Source organism: Cheilinus undulatus, linkage group 10, assembly GCF_018320785.1.
Source record: "Cheilinus undulatus linkage group 10, ASM1832078v1, whole genome shotgun sequence".
Lineage (NCBI taxonomy): Eukaryota > Metazoa > Chordata > Actinopteri > Labriformes > Labridae > Cheilinus > Cheilinus undulatus.
The window spans coordinates 40640243-40660840 of record NC_054874.1 but is presented as its reverse complement, the minus strand read 5'-3'; the positions used below and the strand labels follow the sequence as shown (position 1 = coordinate 40660840).

At 38.0% G+C, this 20598-nt stretch overlaps 1 protein-coding gene across 9 annotated transcripts in view; it reads right to left on the bottom strand.

The window, feature by feature from the left end:
• Positions 1-20598, bottom strand: part of prom1a (prominin 1a) — a 138530-nt gene that overhangs the window by 63675 nt on the left and 54257 nt on the right. For all 9 annotated transcript variants that reach the window (XR_005992466.1, XR_005992468.1, XR_005992467.1 and 6 more), the window contains exons 2-3: positions 12056-12114; positions 2003-2208 (exon numbers count right to left, since the gene is read on the bottom strand). Coding sequence is in view for 4 of the 9 variants with exons in the window: in XM_041797624.1 (XP_041653558.1) it covers positions 2003-2208; positions 12056-12114 (265 nt within the window). In the remaining 5 variants the exon portion in view is untranslated. The remainder of the gene's footprint in view (positions 1-2002; positions 2209-12055; positions 12115-20598) is intronic.

The window sequence follows — 20598 nt, the reverse complement described above, 5'->3', positions numbered from 1 at the left end:
CACCTCTATCATCATCATTATTGACTAAAACGCATAGTATTCTAATATCAACACTGTTACTTCTGCTGATTAGAGATGTGTCATTTGTGAACAAGCTGTTTCAAAGAGCTGGCTTTTCCTATGTGCATGAAGAGATCTAGATCCCATCTGAGTGCTGTTGCTACTTCTATTCTTTTTATATATATATCTACCACAGGCAGAGATAGCTGCAGCGTTAGCCATGCTGTACAGAGAATATCAGGCTCACATCACAACCGCTGACATGATGACCCTATGATTAATTTGACTGTTCACTAAGTATTTTCTTCTCTTTTGGCTAGTCGGTTAAATTCAATTTAAATGAGCATTTGGCCAAATGGGGAAATAGACACCTGCGAACATTCCTAACTAGAGTAAAATATAAAACACCAGCACCAATATCAATCATATGTTATTGCTAAATATGGAAGGTCAAATGAGGCCAGTGGTACTAAAACTAGGAGCTGCTTAAGAGCTGAAAGAGCTGGCTCTTCTTGCTGAGCTGAGCCCAATGACTTGGATCACTAAAAAGAGCAGGAATTCCCAACACTACCGCTGACTACTGTAGTGAGGATGTCTTACTGTGTCTGTCAGTGGTCACTAAAAATGATAAAAATAAGGTGGAACTACAACTGATAAGACCATTGGCAAACTAAGTTACTGGCTTTACATTTTTTTTTTTTTTTTTTTTTTTACAAATACCATTATTTCTTATGGCAGTACCACAACAGTGCATTTATAGATTTTGTTGTGTTCTCATTTCCCAAGATAATCAGTAAATTTCAGTTGTTTCTTGAGTTATTAAGAAAGTAATCACTATTGTTGAAATACAGCATCGCTATTCAGAGACTGCAACAATAATAAGTCAAGATCTCAAGAAAACAGCTAGCGCTTTCTGGATGTCATGGGGAAGAAGTAAAATAAATATAAAGTGTATGGTTATCTGTCCACTCAAAGCTTCTGTATATTTCACTAATTTTTCTACCATTTCTTACTTCTTTGGATTCTGTTACTACTGTATTCATTTACATTAGTAAAAAATTACCCTATAGTCACTCATATTCCTGTAATATTATTGAGTATGCATTATAAAGTTCTATCAAAAATTTTCAAGCAAATATAAAACATCTTGGTAAAACTGACTGCAGTTATAAGCTGCGGGGTTCAGGAAGGAAATAGTTGCAGGCGTCTTTTATCAAGTTCCTATATTAAAACAATTAATCAAAATTACTAAACTTGAAACATTGGTAGTCCAGGAATTAGTTCAAGAGCAGGACTCACTGCAATCCCAAGAGGATGAAATAATCAACTAAGTGCTTAAATGGGTATGCAAAATATGTACATGATAGCCGGAGAGCTTCTGTAGAATAACATTAAACTTAAAGGCAGTCAGTGAGTCAAGGAGGACAGTTAGGAGTGGATGATATTCAGTAATCTAGTGAAAGCCACAAAAACCACTAAGATATGAAGTAGTTAAGAATAGTCGTGATCAAATAGATATATTGTGGTTCATAGCTTATCTTTGTTGTACTAGTTTTTTAGATGAACACTGACATAATAATAATAAATTCTTGCATAGTTAAAAATATCATTCAGCATGAATCCGCTGCAGATTATGATGACAGGGCTTAGACTGAACACAAGTATGAGGGATGCTGCCACATAGTATCCACAGTAGGACTTTACTATATATAGCAAACAGATGGGGGATGGGGAAGGCTGATGACTGCATGTGTGTTTGTGTGGGACACAGACCCACAAGATGACCAGAGGTGTATGTGTGCACAGTATGTTATTAGTAGAAAGTGTGTCAATCTGTGAATGAAAACTCCAAGATCAGAGGTGTAGTTTGCCATTAATCCCTCTGCACGTGTACGTGCATGCACACGGTGTATGCACCAGATAATGTGTGCCTGTTTGCAAGATGATAGCAGTACTTGCATCCCAATCTGTGCCGTTTAGTGCAAGGATGTGTCATACTCACGTGATGACCAGCGACGTGGAGAAGAGCAGCGTCCCCAACAGGCCTCTCCGGCAGTCTGCGTTCTTTCTCTGTCGTTGGTGCATCTCGCCGCCGCAGTTGTCACAGCAGCGGCACATGCAGAAGAAGAGGCCAACTAGTGGCATCAGTATGGCGAACAGCAGGCCCACCGCCGCACATACTAGGAAGCCTATCTCATAGTAGATGGCCTGGGGTCCGCATGGGAGGAACAAAAGGAGAAATGAGATAAAGAATGGTGGCAGAATGATTCAGGAAATATAATACAGAAAGGAGATAAACCCAGGGATCAGATGGAAATAAGGGGATCAGAGGTAGAAAGAGAGATGAATCAACAAGAGCAGGGAGGAACAGGGGTTGTTGAGAGACAAAAAGGATTGGATGAGTGTAGGAGTAAGGGAAAGAAGGAAGGATTGATTACAAATGGTGTATGGAAGAAGAAGGGAGGACACGCAAGGAGGCAGAGGATAAAAACAGCAAAAGATCTAAAAATATCTATCTGGATCCTACTGCTGGAAATTCTCTATTCTTTTCCAAGAGGGATTTATGGATAAACAATAAACACATTGCATAACATTCCCCAGTGAAGGAGAATCCACCATTTTTAATATTTAAACACCTCTTGTTAATTCAATAACCAACTACTTAATTATTACACAGTATAAATATAGAGAGCTTCCCTCTGACGTATTCGTGAGAGTACTGTGTAGTATTACACTGTTAGCTGGGTTAGACAAACGCAATATGCACAGAGGATATGAGGATCACAACACATGGAGGATGACGGGGAAATACTCAAGGGACTCAGAGCCATCCATGCAGCCCTGTGATGCAGTTTTTCTACTTTAATGAAGGGGAAAGACGGCATTTCTGATTAAAAACCTGCTTCAATAGGACTACAAGATAGTATGCTGCAGAAGAACTCAAGCTTACCGAAAACTTTAGAGCTGTTTAAGGTTAAAATCATGACATCATATTTTTTTCTTAAAACAAGAGATAGTTTCACTGCAAAACCCCAGTCTTAGTAAATGCATTTGTCTCATTTCTTGGCAGAAGTATGCAATTAATGAAACGACAATTTACATGTTAAGTTCCTGGAAAGACAATACAAGATCTCATTAAGGAAAGTATGTTGGCTAGCAATAGCTTCATATAAGATGTTCATCTGGACTTGCCACTTGAATGTTAAATGTAATAAGAGCCTTTTGACTATAAACTGGACAGCACAATGGATAATGAATTAATGAGCAATATCCACTAAATTTACTATCAAGATCAGTCAACACAACTCTTAACAATTTTACATATTGAAAAAACATTATCACCCTAATAAAAGGGGGGAAAATCTTCAGTAAGTTAGGGTCAGCTCATACACTAACAACTGAGTAAATAGTTGTTCACAGTCACGTGATTCTGTGCATAACTCAGATGGGGGCAGGAAGTGAAAAACACCAGTTCGGCATCAATGGGAATGTTAGTATGTCATATTTATATGGTCCTGCACACTGCAGAAATGTCTACATATTTTAGGTATGACCCCTACATTTTACAAAAACAAGTTTTATCTGTGAGCTTTTAGAGTATTTTTTTGCCTGAATGTGTCACTACTTTTGAGCAGTGTTTCTGAAACTTTTTTTCCCCAGAAGATAAAAGCCATCTTGACCCAACAGCTCTGTTTACCTTACATTATTGCTTATCAAGTCCTCGGCTAGTTGGTTGAGCTGATGGACAGTGCTAGCTTGGATAGCATTAATTCTGGATTGCATCTGATCCTGACGTGGCGCTTTCCATATCATGAGCCTGGAAGAAGTCACTTTACCTCCGTCACATTGGCTTTCTTTATATGATCTGCCCCCTTGGACCTTTAGCAGCTGTCTGGTCTGGAACAATATGCCCATGACTGTGACTTTTGCTTTGTGATAGGGTAGAGCTCCCTCTTGGCTATAATTAGCTGACGCAAGTAGTCTATTGTAGAAAAGAAATCTTGAAAAACAATTTGAGGACCTCCTGTGACCCACCAATAGGTCCTGACCCACATTTTGGAAAGTGTGATTTTGAGTAACATGACTCTAGATGGTTGTTTCCCCAATTTGAAGAGTTGGAAAACTCTGGCAATATGATAGTAATTCTCCATGCACTCATCTGTGATGTGACAACAAACAACCTATATAATAACCTTGGGGGGAAGATATGGCAAAAAGATAACAAAAACATGGAAACTGTCAGGCTCACAACTCCTAGTTGTTTTAATGAAATTAAGATACACAATATCTGTAATGAATAGTTAGAGAGGAAAATTGGTGTACAGGTCCAGTGTTTCCCATAACACTCTGGACCTATTACCACACTATTCATTTAGGCATGCTGCCCCGGTAATTCACAGCCACTGAGGTATAATCATAAACCCTTTTAAAATATATAATCACCATCTTGGGAGGATGCAATAGCGGGAGAGAGTGAAAGAAAAGACCTGCTCACATCCCTCCAGTTATTACACCAATTAAGTTGTGATGTCTTTTGTTAAAACTGAAACCTCTAATGACTTTTAAACTTTTTCTGCAGCAACTCTTGATTTAGGACGCTCATTGTGTTACACATCATCACCATCAACAACCCCATGCGCCCAGTGCCTGGATGTAATAATAGAATATCAAGTAACATAATTCAAAATGCTGCAAATGTTAGTTATTTAATGTACTTCTGATAATTACTGTCAAACGGCAGAAGCACACTAAATAAATCTATGAAATGAGGTGGCGTAAAACAAGACGCTGTGAGGGGAGAGGTGCAGGAGTATGAGTGTGTGCAGTTCACAGGGAGCTAGCTCAAAGTTCAGTTCACACTGCTTAAAGTGAGTTAGTTTAAATTATACATTTTACATTTTGAGCTAACAACTGCATACAGAAGGAGGAAGAGAAGAAGAGACAGAGAGGGAGGAAGGGGCAACCCCACCCCTGCCAGCTCCACCACCTTGGTATAGCATAGTTCACTGGGAAACACTGAGGTCAGAAATGTCTGGGATTAAACAGTTAAAAGGAAAGTAGTGAGGTGAAAGAGGTAGTAAATGGAGGACAAGTAAGAGTTAAATGTATGGAGTGAGTCAGTTCACACAGGAGTGAGCAAAGGAATGCTGACAGTCATATCTATCACAAACCTTCATATATGAAAAGAAACCTGTTTAGTATTTCTTCTTTGCACTGTATAAATTAGGTTTAGCCTTCATCTCTGAAAGTGAAATATTCACAGCTCCCTCGAGAGGAAACAATAATCCTGGATTTTGATTGATAATTAAAAATATTCAAGGTGACTCAACACAATTTCTTACAAATTATCCCTGATCTATTGCGCTAGTTAAATTGCTGCTGTTGGCAGATTCTCAGAGGAGTTTCCCCCTCCTCTCGTCATGTACCACAGTGCTCTCAGTTAATCTGCTGCCATCTAAACCACACTCAGTACAGACATGGGAAATTGGCAAAATTGAAAAGGGGATTGGTAATTCCCTTACCGTATGTAAGTTGTCACAATAATGTTCAATAGCTTCTAGTTATGAAAGGATCAAAGCAGGGCTGCTATCACTGCCTCTGAGAGGATGGACTGCTCTCCCGGCTGATGTGCACTAATCTTAATCGCCCTCATAAGTCAATGACCCTGGCTTCTCCAGAGACCTGCAGCTTTTACTTTTTAACATGAGGGCATAAAGAAATTGCTTCTGAAGTTGTCAGAGAGGAGTATTCTTTGATTCATTTGAAAATCTCTGTGCAAACGTATAAATCTCAGGCTTTAGGTTTAATCCAACCTCTTTAAGCTCCAAGCTGTTTCAGAAACATTCTTTACAAGGTGTAGAGAGAAGAGTCAGCAAGTTGCAATCTTTCTGACCTTCAGGGATGAAAACATGGATGAGTTTTGGTTGTTTGGAAACAGAACACTGCTACGAGGGAGTTTTGAAAATGAAGTCAGACTAAGAAATGAATATATAGGGGAGACTTTAGGCATGTGTGAGTGTGTTTGGCCTTGTGTCATCTAAAGGCACCAAAGTCGGCCCAGTCGTTGAGGACATTGTGTAAATCTGAACACTTGCATTGTCATCCTGCCTCTGGCCTCTGCTACTATTGGGTAAATCTTTTCCAAAAAAAAGGTCAGAAATGTTTTTTTTCCCCAACACCACACTTTAACAGCCCGCAGCATCTGCTATTTTTAGATTTAGCTTTGTCTTGGCAAGTGCCCAAAAGAAGGAGGTGACCTTCCAATCAGAACAAATTGGGTGATGAGGTGGCAGCATATCTGAGCGGTGAAGACGGGCAATTTTCTAAGTTTAATCAGATTTAATCAAGGCAGCCACAAGGCATTACGTGTCATGAAGCAAGATGCTCATTGTCTGCAAGCTAAATGCCTTGTTAAACAAGCTACTGTGAATACATTTACATCATCTCGGTGTTTATTGTGTTTCCTTTTATTATTGTTTTTTGTGGCTATCACTGCTCGTAAGTAAACTGGATAGGACTACTTTGGAGAAACTTACTCACAGTGATATCTGGGAGAGTTTTAGGTAGCAAAATTGAAGCGTTAAGTTATGCAAACGCACAAACATCATCAAGAAGTTGATCACAGCTGGGCTCTTTAAATTGCACATGATGGAGCCTTTCATTTACATTTAGAATACACAAGAACATTACTGATTAGCCAATCATCAGTAAGAAAACAGTCTACAGTGAAAAGAGGGATCTGCTTTACTTTCATTGAAATGCTGTGGGAGAGTGTAAATTTGTCATTTTGCATAAACAAAGTGTGTAGTAGGGATATTCTGAGCAACAAATTTCACTGTTGATTAAATGCAATTTGAGATCAAACTGGTCTAAAGTTAAGAAAATGCTGGGTAACTATTGCAATTAAGTATAGTTTAACAAGATTACACTGATTATAGGTAAATGATGCCAAATTAGTTTGCTGAGCATGGGTAACACTAGTAGTGATATCTGCTCCAGCCAGTACTCCATTCAAGTAAGCATCCAAATGCCTTTGCTAGTTCTGCATCATTCTGGTCCAAACAGCAACCTCTGATGTTCATAAATGAGACTACTGTGAAAGTGCAAGAAACTGCAGTTTCACACATACAAGGCTGTGAGGAACTCCACTTTCCTTGGTAGAATCTGTAATGTTGTTTCAAAATAGCTCTATTTGCTTTATATTTATGTATTTCAAGGAATTGTCACACAGAAGATATGCTGACAACAAAAGAATCTTGTCCTGACTCAGGTAGCAGCTGAGGACCTGAAAACTACCCTCGAATGAAGATGAAGCTATTGTCAGAAGTCCCGCCCCCTCTTGATTTTGATGTGCAAGTGAGCTAGAAGTGATATTGATGCTGTTTCAAATGTTGAACCATTTTCAACTGAGAGCATGACAAAAACAGCTGAAACTGAGGGCATTTTTTCAGCCCAGGGTACTGAGCGCTCAGAATGCTGGACAACGTTGGTTTTGAATCAAAGTAAGTGCTGTCAGCACTAAAAAAGCCAGCTATGGACACAGGCCCTCATGGAGGCTGGCTGGCTTCAAAATGCAGCTTCAGTTCAGTCAGACAAATCACATTTGTAATGTTTTAAACTTTTTTTTATCAGCAGCAGAACATAGTTTGAGTTTGGCGTCTATAGGCTCTTACCTCATCACTTTTCAAAAATGATTTCACATGCAGAAATTGAGGAGTTATGACATTTGAACTTTAACCCAGAGTCAGAGCCTGCAGTTTGATCCTGGGATGGTGGGGGAATTGGAATTAATTAATTTTTTTTTTTTTTTTTTGGAAACATGACAGAGCAGAGGTAGTGACCTCAAGTTGTCTGCCTAAAATAGCTCAGAGGTGGAGCTCCTTTAACCAAACAGTTGACGTCACCCAACATCATCCAACACTCTGTAGTCTGTGCTGTAATCAAGCATTATATGCCAGTTTACTTGACCCAGTTTTTGTATAAACTCTATCTCCAATTTCTAAAACAAAACACTGGCAGAGTGTTTTGCCTTTAGAGATGCTCTCCATCCACTGTACTTGTTCACATCCTGGTAGTAAGAGCATTGTGGTAGTAGTAGCCATTAATCAGAGCTATAGCCACAAATAGGGGAAGGTGCCTGCTTACTCATAGTCTGACTTGAACTGCATGTTTGCATTATTAGTTAAACCAACTAGTAATTCTGGTGCTGACTAGTTTGACCCCTGAGTTGGCTGCTTGCACACATTCCTAATATTGATTACCGCACTTGAAAGGAGATGGTCAGAAATGAACAAAAAAAAGACACTAGCTTCACTATGAGCTACACTAGATAATCTTTGTTGTAACATAACTATATTAGTGCATACCTCTGAGGTAAAAGCCAAAATCATCAGGGTTTATTTTTTTTGTTTTGTTTTGCTTGACTTTCTACATGTGAATCAAAGGACATGTACAGTCATTCTGTATTACCTCATGGCTGCACTGGACCTATTAAAGCAAAAAAGATTAACTGATTTTTCTTGTGTTGATCAAGTAAGTTGATGCAGTTATGAACTTTTAAACATTGGTTGTTAGTATATTTATTAGGTATGTTATTGTGATAAACATATTTCAGGGCAAAGTGAAAAATAAATGAATCTCCCTTCATTGTAATAGGACTTTGTGACATAAGCAGAGATGCTGTTTATTGATTTAAAGATGTTTTAAATTTCTTTGGGGGACTCATGTTTGTATGAAGCTCTCTTTGGCAGCATTTTTGAAATGTGTGTCAGTGGTGGAGGACAGTGAGTGGAGATTTATAGTAGTGAAGGACTTCTGCAAATGTCAGCATGCAAAAGATCAAGAGTGGGTGCTTGTTTGTGTGTGTTATTTATTCATCTGTCACTCATCCTTGCTGTGGTTTGGTTGGATATCAGAGCAAATATTGCTGAGCAGCAGAGAAGATTGCGGTTTGGTTTCTGAGCTACTCTATCTGAACATTTATGGGTTTACATTTATTTAACATTGCTGCACTATCAAGAGGCTCTTCTATCTTTGTGACTGACCAGTTAGTAATATATACAAATGGGTTTGATGCTGACTAATGTTGAATGGTAATGGTTAAGACCCTTAGATATAACTTTGCAAACTTAAATTGGAGAGGATTTTTACTTCGATTTGATATGACTTTGATTTGAATGTGATAGTTTGTCACAGGCTCGCTTTCTCAGCTGCCTTGTAGGACAACAATGGATACCATTTTGTAACTGCAGCTAGAAGAGTCAGAGCCATAAAACTATGAGAGTCCTTACTAATACCCCTCTATTATGATACGGTCAGCATTGTTGCTCCTCCATGAATATCTTACAAATGATGTGTCTGGTGTAAAACAGGAACTACATTTGGATGGGGTGGCTGGGTAAAAGTCATTGGGCTGCACAAGAAATCAAAAAATTCCAATAATTAAAAGATCCAAATATGCAAACATTTAAGGGTGTTTTCACATTAGGCAAGATTGTTTCTTACAATGCCAGAGCTCGACTACTCCCCCTCCCCTCTCTGCTGCTGTTCTACTTTTACATTAACAAAATTGTTTTGTGTCCAAGCACACTTGAAGGTGTACATAATCTAAAACAGAGGGTGGCAGTATTCCTGTAGTTGATTTGCAAATCCATCAAGAAGATGAGGCAAACATGGCATCAACTGGGTGATATTAGTTTAAGTTTTATTCCAACAATGAAATTCATCCTCTTAGTATGGATGATATATTTTTTTTTAAGTCAACAGCCTCCTTCTTACTTCCACATCTTCTGTAGAGCTCAGAAAGGATGAGGCCGTTATACAGTGTCATGATTAACCACAATGTAAAATGAAATGGTTAACTAATCCTAAAAGCTCTGCAACAAACTGTTTCCATTATCAGTCGCAAATAAGAGGGCAGAATGCTATTTTTGGCAAAACCAGCATGTATAAAGAATGTAGCACCAGTTAGTTCATAATCACACTTATACTGATTGATACTGAGATCAGGATTATAAAATATGAGTACTTACTGATTTTGCATCTACATATGTGCATGAATTTCAAGTGATGAGGCCTCAGGAAATTGTTGTTTGCCTTGAGAGGCAGCCACAGCTTTATAATTTAGTATCAAAATTTCTTGGTTTTATATATTTTATAACAACCAATTTTATACAGGAAAGGTTAAAGAAATTTGTGCTCAACTTATTTATAACTAACGCAAATCAATAAAAGACATATACGTTCAGATCTCAGGAAACTCATAATCGGATAATTTGAATAATTAAAATGGTATGTGCTAATTAACTTCAGTGCTGTGAAAAAGTATTTGCCCCCTTTCTGATTCCGGATTTTTTTGCATATTTATCCCACTTAATGTCTCGGATCAAGAAACCAATTTTAATATCTCACAAAGAAAAAGTAAATACAAAATGTAGTTTCCAAACGATGATTTTATTTATTAAGGGGGAAAAAAAATCCAAACCTATCTGGCCCTGTGTGAAAAAGTAATTGCCCCCTGTACCTAATAAGTGGTTGTGCCACCCTTGGCAGCAATAACTGAAATCAATCGCTTGCAATAACTGGTGTTGAGTCTTTCGTATCGCTGTGGAGGAATTTTGGCCCACTCTTCTTCACAGAATTGTTTTAACTCAGCTATATTGGAGGGTTTTTGAGCATTAAGGTCACACCACAGCATAAAACCCGTTTGATGATGTGAAACAATAAAGTGTGATAAATATGCAAAAAAAAAAAAAAAAAAAAAAATCAGGAATCAGAAAGGGGGCAAATACTTTTTCCCAGCACTGTATGTTTTTTATGACTGTCTTTTGTGAAGAAAGTTTGACAGCTACCTGATAAAGCTCTGTACAACCTTGCAAAAGGACTTCAATGATGGAACTACTGCCCCAGAAACAACTTTAGAGTAAAAGCATTGTTTTAAAATGCTGATATTCTAATTCTAAAAAAAAATCAGGCTTTTACTTTGAAGTTCATTCTGGACGTTTTCATATCTTACATTCTTAGCAGAGACATTGATGGGCATGGTGTTTCTACACACTGGCTTTGAACTGTTTGTATTTTACAGAGCATGAACACTTGTTCAGTGGCTTCTGATTGAGCTACGCTCTCACCTGCACTAACAATGTGTAAATTGAAGTGTTAAATTCACTGTTTTAACAAAAATACGAACATTTTAGACACAACACGTGAGCACTTGGAGGGTTTGGTGCTCCGTTTACCACACATTACCAAGGCAGCACACCACAGCATGTGGCAAAGTTATCATTTGGCTTCAATTATGTTGTTTTATGATTGATGTGAAACCACCCTATATGATATATCAGTGAAATGTGTACAGTTTGATCTAAAATTGTGCAGCCCTGATGACTCAGGACAGAGGAGCATGATGGGACAGGGGGATGGGTTGCACAGTTAGATCCAGTGTGCAGACTTTACCTGAAGTGTCAGCACTATGTTCTCTGGCTGAGGTAGGCCAGAGCAGATCAGATGAAGAGGGCATGCAGAAGACAAAGGCAACGCAGCGTCAAAGAAAGAGCAAAGCCACAGAACAAAAACATGTGGATGAAACAGAATAACAAAAAAGAGAAATCAAAGAATTCAAAATTGGCATGCATATCCACATAGCTGCATATTGTAACACCGCACACCGACAGCACATTCTCCCATAATTGAGAGGAAGGTACAAAGTGAACTTTCACAGGATTTCCTTTAGATCTCTGGCTGTCAGAAAGCTGAAAACCATCTTTGGTTCTCAAAGTTGTTCCTCATAAAACTCAAAAGATGTATCTCGTTTTTAATTCACAGGTTGTGCCAGAAGCAATCACCTGCAAATGACGGCCTTGCTTTGGCTTGTAAAAGCTATTAGCTCTTTGCTTCAGAGGATTCTGGGACTACATCAGTAGAGTATCTCAGAGGTAATTTCTTCCCTGCCATTTATATGATAGATAGCTGAATCCCATCAGAAAAAAATACAATGAAGCAAAGGAACACTCACTACAAAACAATCAATTCAGCAAACATCAATGCAATCGTTTACCTTTTGGTACTCTGACTGAATGGCTCCAAACTTGTCCTTTGCCAGTCTGATGATAAGATCTGAAACAAAGCAGAGAAAAGAAACACCATGAAGAAGTCTGCAGAAGTGGTTCAGTATTCAACCATAACTCCACTGTAAGCATTTAAACACAATAGAGGACTGATTCTAAAGGTTGTCACTGTCAGTAAAAACTCCTATCAATATATTTTACATAAAAATGAAGAATCTTCACACAGGGGCGGTGATTCTCAGCATGTCAAGTGCTCTGATTTCTCTATGTGGTTCAAGATGTATTTACTATTTAGCATGCTTTGGTATAAAGAGTTAAAACACTATGGTAATAAGCAGACAGAGCTTTATCAGTACTAATGACATACCAGCTCCCATCAGTGGTATTCTTATTTGACGATGAAACAGATATCTGCATAAAAGTGCAGATAACAATCTGCTATGAATGAAACATTTAAATTAGCCAGAACTCCACTTGATGTGGGGTTGTTAAAGCCAATCGGTATTTAGATTCTCTGACTACCTGAAATCTATCAGAAATGATCACATAGACTTACGTTAAAAAAAGAAAAAAAAAAGATGTTTCTTCTCCTCTTGAGGGCAGACCTCATGAAGTTTGGCTTCTAACTTTTTACAAATGTCTATCATGATGTTATTATACTGTATGTTATTGTTAAGGCTCTCAGATCTAATGCATAAATCACTATGTAATTGAGGTCAATTATTAGTGCGTTATTTTTTGAATGCTTTATTGTCCTTTCAGCAGATTTCTCCCTATAATAAGTCCACTACTGCTCCTAAATGTCTTATTTCACTTTAAAAACTCACAAACAGCTCAGTGGACAAGCCATAAGTCATCTATACCTTGTTTTCAAATATTTCACATCTTTACTGTTCCCTTATTCTTGTTTTTGGATTGAGGCCTGGACGTTGACTAATGGCCCGAGCTGCCGACTGGACTCCTTTGTGACAACTTCTCTTCTGCGCATCTTTGGGTATATTTGGCAAGACTGTGTAGGTAATGCTGACATGCTCAGGAGAGTAAGGATGAGAAGGATTAGTTGCCTGATACAGCAACTCTTCAACAGGCACCTGGTGTCCTTTCCCAGGCCTGATCCAGCTCACCCCATACTGGGTGCCCATGACCCGGTGGGCTGGTCCAGATGCTGGGGGTGCCCTCATGTGTCGTGGAGGGGGCAGCTGGGAGGATACTAGGGGTGGGAATCACTATTGGCCCCCACGATACAATATTATCACGATACTTGGATCACGATTCAATAGTATTGCAATTTGAAACATTTTGCAATACAGTGAGTATTGCGATACTATAAATTGCCATATATTGCGATCTATAGCATTTTTTCAACTGTTTAGCTGATTTAGCATTAGTCTTGCCCTCATGTTTATTTCCACAGGATTTTATTTTCATGCAGCATTTCTTGCAAACCTCATGTGTCATGTCCATCTCATTCCTGCCCTGCTTCCATTCCTAGAGTCCTTTCTCTGGTGCTACCATACTGGTTGTACTAACTTTCTCCTGCTGTGTGACTGTCACCTTATAGGCAATTAATTTGAAAAAAATCAATGGTGAACGAGACGATACATCCCCAGACAAAATATCGCAATACTATGCTGTATCAATTTTTTCTTCCTCCCCTAGAGGATACCTAAAGAGAAGGACATGGGCCTGGTGCAGAAGGATGGCCATGAGGAGGCCAGAGGACCAAGGTTGATACGGCAAAGTGCTGAACCAGGATATGTCTCCATATCTGACCAGAGATGACCTGACCTTATTATCATTTCAATCCTTTTCTGTGGTTCTGTGATTTTTCTTGTTTTCTTTCAAAATAAAAGCGTGTCTTCATCCACATAGAAAGGTAATCACCCCTATATATATATATATATATATATATAGAGAGAGAGAGAGAGAGAGAGAGAGAATAAAAATCCAAATTAAAACATGAAAAAGGTTTTAAATGTAAAATATTGGAAGGTCAAAATGCAACAGAAAGGAGATAAATCATGTTCATGAATCATGAATCACAATTAAAGATATTGTTTGACAGTCCTAGTTATTATATAACTTCACTGTGAGAAAATAAGAATGAAATTTGCATTTTTGGAGGCTCATACAAATGAAGTGGACCAGAGTAAATTCGCCGTCTGCCATTGAATTTAGACTCAAAAAGTGAATGTCACTCTTGGGTTTTTTGGATAAAGAAATAAAGTAACAAAGACAGACAGACATAAATGTCACACAAAAGGAAGTCATGCAGTTGTTAAACTCTTCACTGGAGTTACTGAGATTCATGTCCATCCCAGAAGCATACATAGTCTATCAGATGATGCAATAAGATGATTGCTGATGGGTAAAAGATTGCAAACAATGTAAAGCAAATTCTAAGCCCTACGGAGTCACTGAAACCAAAGACACTCTAAGAATGGAAAAGAACTCTGTAACAATAGTAAATGTTTTTTGGTTAAACTCCTTTACAGTGGACCCCAAGCTTATGGCCTGATTTTACATCCTAATTTTAAGATGGTATAATAATACTGGTGTGAAAACATTCCTAAGCCTTCAGCGAGAAACTGCAGTACATAGTTAATGTGATAAATTATTCCTGTCAAGCTGAAGCACCACGTTGACATGTCTGACAAGATGGTGTCAGGAAATCCAGAGCCAAACTCTGACACTGCAGTGTCCCTTCATCCCCCTCACTTCCCTCTGGGTTTAGTGAGGGGCAAACTGACAGGATGAGGAGCTGCTATTTTATTTATTTATGGACTGACACTGTGTGAAGATCCTGCTCATGTTCTTTATATTCTGGAAACTTCTGGGGGGAAATCTATTTTGGAAAAGTGGGTGGGATTCTGGGTGTTAAATCCTTGTTTCACTTGTTTTATGGCTGTTTCAGATAGTCTCTAAATTCTAGTAGTTTGACTTATGTTTGGGAAAACAACCAGCTCTTCTTCCATTTGTAAATGGTCTGATTTCTTACAAATTTTGTAGATGAAATTTACAGAAATACTGATGTTCTTACCATTAGTGAGCACAACAAAATAAACAGGTGTCCATCTGTAGAGTTCGCTGAACAAATGTGGCAGTAAAAGTTACATTTTTATATAGGATGACTTTGGATAAGCTCAGTCTTAAAAAGCCATGTTTTATTCTGGATTATGAACATTATATTTTCTGAACATTCTGGCTTTTAAGGAAATTCTGTCCTTTCCAAACAACTGCAGAAGCACATGAATCCTTTAACAGTGAATGAGTAGACAGACTGAATCCGATGATATGAGTCAAGTTGACAGATTCTATTTATTTTCTATAGAGGGCATTTGATAAAGCTGTGCTGTAAATGATGGAAACGGATGGACGGATTTATGTAGATGAGTCCATCCAGCACATCACACCAGGCTTTAAAAAAAAGCCCACATCAAACTGTCAAACAGAATCAAGATTCTGCTGATCAAATAATCAAGACTGTTTCTGCTCCTACAATTTCTTGTCTCAAATATCTTTGGAATCCAAACAAGGACAAGCTTCTCTTTTTCCATCTACAGATCCCTAAAACACTCTTCAATCCCATCACTAGAGCCACAAGCAGCACCGAACAGGCCTTTGCATGTAGGACTTTGGAGCACATCAGGTTTGCGGTACAGCCACTGAATGGGCTGCTTCAGAGAAGTCTATGACAGAAATGTCAACATTCTCTGACCTCTCGTCTGTTACACCTAATATGAAATGAGGGCACACAGTGAAAGAAACTGTAGCATCTCATGCTGATATTACAAATGCCTGCCAAATTTCACAACTGTAGTAAAACATGCAGGGTAGCTGAATTTGTAAGTTCTGTAAGGGATGCCACTACAACATGTTGCCATACCCATTTAGAAAACCCAAAGGATCCCTTTAATTTCTTGACTGGGTTCTTTTCTGCCAATATTAATGACAGTGTTGGTGTTTAAGCCTTTCAGAAAACTGCTTGCTGCATAATGGCACCATCATAGGGACAACTGTGATAGCAGATTTATCAACTTTGTATGATATAATGGGGGTGATATAAGAATGTTAGAAACCAAGTTTCAGATACATTTGGGTAGCCAGGTAGGATTATCCCTATGTTCTGAGAAAGAACTACATTCTGTGCCATGGCAAGATCTTTAATTTTGAGGAGCTGCCGTGGCCAGTGTTGTGCACCAAGGGTCTCTTCTAGCAGCCCAATCATGACTACTCCCCTTTCACTCCCCACCATTCCATGATTGAGCACAGTTTTGTACATACTAAAGACAGTAAAAAGTATGTACACAGTCTGACAGTCAGGGGTGTTGACCTGTAGTTGATTTGTAGATCCTCAAGGAAGAAACAAAAGCAGCAGCCATGGCAACCACTTGTGTCTACATTCATTCATGATCTGTGTTATCTATGAAGTTTATCCTGCTACTATAGAGGGTAGAAGTGGGAGAAAAAAATCGATTTTTAGATGCATCGTGATGTGGAGGTAGAAGATTCTGAATCGATTTATAAATGTCCAACAATCGATAATAATTTAAATATCTAATATTGTGGAATAGCAGGTACAAAAAAGTGGAACTCTGACACAGCATGTAACGATAATATTTAAATTACCAGTTGTTCATCTGCGAAAAAGGACATTTTTATATTTGTAATTTCAGATATACTACAGAGAAAGGATGCTGCTACATTTGGTTCAGTGCAACTGTAAATTTCCAGTTTACACATATCTTCCATTAGAGGATAGTGGAAATTTAATTTATCTACTTTTTTAAACACAAATGTAATGTTTTTTTATTATGTTTGACACAGTGAGAACATCAGAATTGAAAAAAGAAAAAAAAAAAAAAAAACAAGTGCATCAAAATGCATCAAAAATAGATTAAGAATCGAACCGTAGTCCGTGGGAAATAGATGACAACGGGGAAAACAGACTAATATCTAGTTAAATTGACTGGGTGCAGAATGGACTGCAGACATTGATATGTGGTCAAAAATCAAGTTTACGGACATTTATAATTGATATGTGTACTTGAACTGATTTCAAGTACACAAAACAAAGCCTGAAGGCACATATCACCTGGGTTCATCAGAGATGGATACAAAACTGAATTAACATTGAAAAGTTTTGTTAATTTAAAGTTTTAGATCTGTAGTTTCTCTGTATATCAGTGATTCATTTACTTCTTTATACTGTAGCTAATCTGTATAAAGATTGCTCTGTGGTTGTTGAATCTGTTTGGAAAATTTGGGGTGTATTTCAAAACCAGATCAACGTACCCTGGCTGTTTGTCAATGTAGTTTAATTTTGACCCCGGCTACACTGTCATTATCCTTCTTTAATGAGACAAATTCACACAGTACAGCCCTCAACTTTCATATTTTGTCATTTATGTTGTAAATGGGCCAGTGTTACATGGATGCAATGGTTTCTGAAGAGACAAGAGACGCTTAACTCTACTCACTCATGAGTACCCTAAACTCCATCACTGCAGCATTCACATCTCCCTCAGACAATGCTCAGGTACTCATGAATTGTGCCCGAGACCACTTCTTCAAGCACACAAGTACGCTTGTGTTCACTGTGATCAAATGAACTGGATTTTGGGGTCAAATGTACTCAGATCTAAGCCCGGGTCCCAGGCAAAACAGACCAGTGGTTCATTGACAGAGCTCAATTGTCCGTGGATGTTGTTAGAGGGCATAGCTAGAGGGTTTATTGTTTGGTAGAAGCAGGACTAAAGATGCTTACTTAAAAGTCCAGTGCAGCCAGGAAACATGCAAAACAACTAAAAATATTTTAACACAAGAAAATTAATATAAATAAACTAATATGAGCATAAATCCTGGTGACATTTATCCCCTGACTTCCCACAGACAACTGAATTTATAGAGCTAAGCCTCAAATCACACACATATAAATCACCTTACAAGAGGAAAAGAACAAAGATAAGAGCTGTTTAGGTAAATAGTAATATTTCCCAAAGTACTTGAGTTCATCACAACATGTGCTGTTCTTACAGTAGAGATCAAACATTGATAAATATTAATATGGCCTGCAGCATAACCCCAAACATGGTAGTGACGTTGACTTTGACAGTATTTGACAACTTACAATAGCTTAAAAGGTGGAGAATTGCACAGCACAGATAAGCTTGTTGTAGCAAAAGCAAATATCATAATTCAATAACTTTAAAGCTTTGGAATCAGAACAACAATAGAATTAACTAAAATAACAACCACATTTGCCTGTAATACTCTTTCAACTGTGTCAGACTAAAAAGAAATAGCAGCTAAATATCAACTAAATATAACACAAAACAAACAAATCTGGGATAACATGGCATACTTTTGTTAGGGATTTCATTTCTAACATAACAGACAATGAAGCTGAACAAACCAAGTGTTCATGAAATTAATGTGACTTTATTGTGACAGAGGGGTTCAATGGCATTATTAGCTCACCGTGTCACAATAAAATCTGCAGTAAAGTCTCCATGCAACAGTCTATGCTATTATAACTTTGGTAAACTATGATGGACATAAATGAATGACTTGGATATGACATGGAGGTGGGTGGACAAAGCTTATGGCGTATATATGCCACCTTTTAGTTAATCATAGTAAAATTAAGAGTTTCCTTACTCTTCTATAACTAAACTACTTTTGACTGCTGTAAATTTGGTGTGCACAAAGGAAGTACTGTAGTCTTACGACCGTCAATGGCCAAACTTAGACATGTAGGTGATCATTGTTTATCATCTAATCAACAGCATGTGCCTCTGGGAATGAATGTTAATTTCTCCATAATACCTGCGAAGCAAGCAGTTAGCACTGAACAACGTTTGTGTTAGATTTCCTTTTACATATGACATTAATGACAAAAACAATGCTATATAATTTCTGGGTCTATGCCAGTGGTTCTCAGCTGGTGGGTTAGGGACCAAAAAGTGGGTTGCAGAGCAGTTTTCAGTGGGTCACAACTAGGTGTCTAAAAAAAATAGTGGCAAAGGTCCTGAAGTCCTTTTTGGACATGCATCACCTTTTATTTTACCCTGTTTTACTGGGATGTTTGGTAAATTTACATGATTGATCAATATTTCAACTCATTTATCTCCTCTTTTTGCAATAAATGGCTACTTTTCCCATGAGAATGAAGTAATTTCTCTGGAAAATTTGCAAAAATTGACACATAATGATGGAGAAAGAGGTACAAAGTACTGCAAAGTATTGGGTGCATCACTCTGACTTTTTATTGTACCTGAGCCTGAAAAAGAAACAGATTTGTCATGATCTATTTGCAGCTAACAAGGATTAAATACAAACTTAGTAGCACAGATTTAAAAAAGTAAATGTGAGGTTTATATGGTCTGTCCTCGAGAGGAGAAGAAGTCAGTTTTTTTTTTTAATATTTGGTTGTTGAATGAAGGTTGGATTGATCACTTCTGATGTATTTAGGGTTGTCAGGAAGAACACTGCATGTTGCAGGTTTTTGACACTAATTAAAATGTTGAAACCATTTCTGATTGTCAGTTGCACTTCTATCCAGACACCTGTGTAAATAGATCTGTAAACCCTTGTTAGTTTATGGTTAGGAGAAGCTGGTATGTCATTAGCATCACCTTATCTTTGCTGTCCACATGACCTGTCTCTCCTTTATACACCAACACCTGTCCATATGATTAGGGAGTACAACATTGGCTACATACATACTACAAACAGGAACTACAGGACATCCCATGCTGACAGCCCAGACCCTGGCCACAGATTCTGCATTTCTATGTAGAATTTGTAAACAGAGGCTGATCAGTGACAAAAAGGGCTGTTCATAAAGATTAGTGTCTATGATTTCAATGCTTGTACTTCTTTGTTAACAAATCAGCTACATAAATATTGACAGCCATCTCCCTAAACAACACAAAAAATGTGCCTCTGATCAAATATTGTATGTGTCTGCTCTCCTTTACACCTTCACCTGGAGCAGCGCTGCTTGTGACTTATATAATGATGACAGAGACTGCAAGTCTTCTCAAAGGCAGTTTGTTTCCAAAAATAAGACAAAAAACACATGGGCTTTCCCTCCTTCTGCAATGCAGTGTTTGCCTTTTTCTGAAGTAAAAACACATATCCCACAGACAAAGCTTGAAAAGAATTAATTGAACACGAATCACACTCATGATCCCTGCCTGCTATTCAAAGAATGGGATTTGTATTATTATGAGGGGGCTCCAAGCTTACACTTCACCTAATTATAACCGCTGTAGAAGAGCTTATCTAACAAAGAAGTCATGTCTAATTGCCTTTATATAAACATTTAATACTGCTAAATTATTTGACTGAAACCCTGTCTTATTATCCAATCAGGCTCACTCTCATTTGTGAAGTTTACATTTGACCTGACAGCCACAGGCTTGACCCAGAACTAGAGCAGGTCGAGTGCCTTGCTTAAGGGCAGTTTCTTTTCAATCTTACAGTCAGTGAACAGCTTTGTGATTCACTTTTCACCTGCCATAATTTT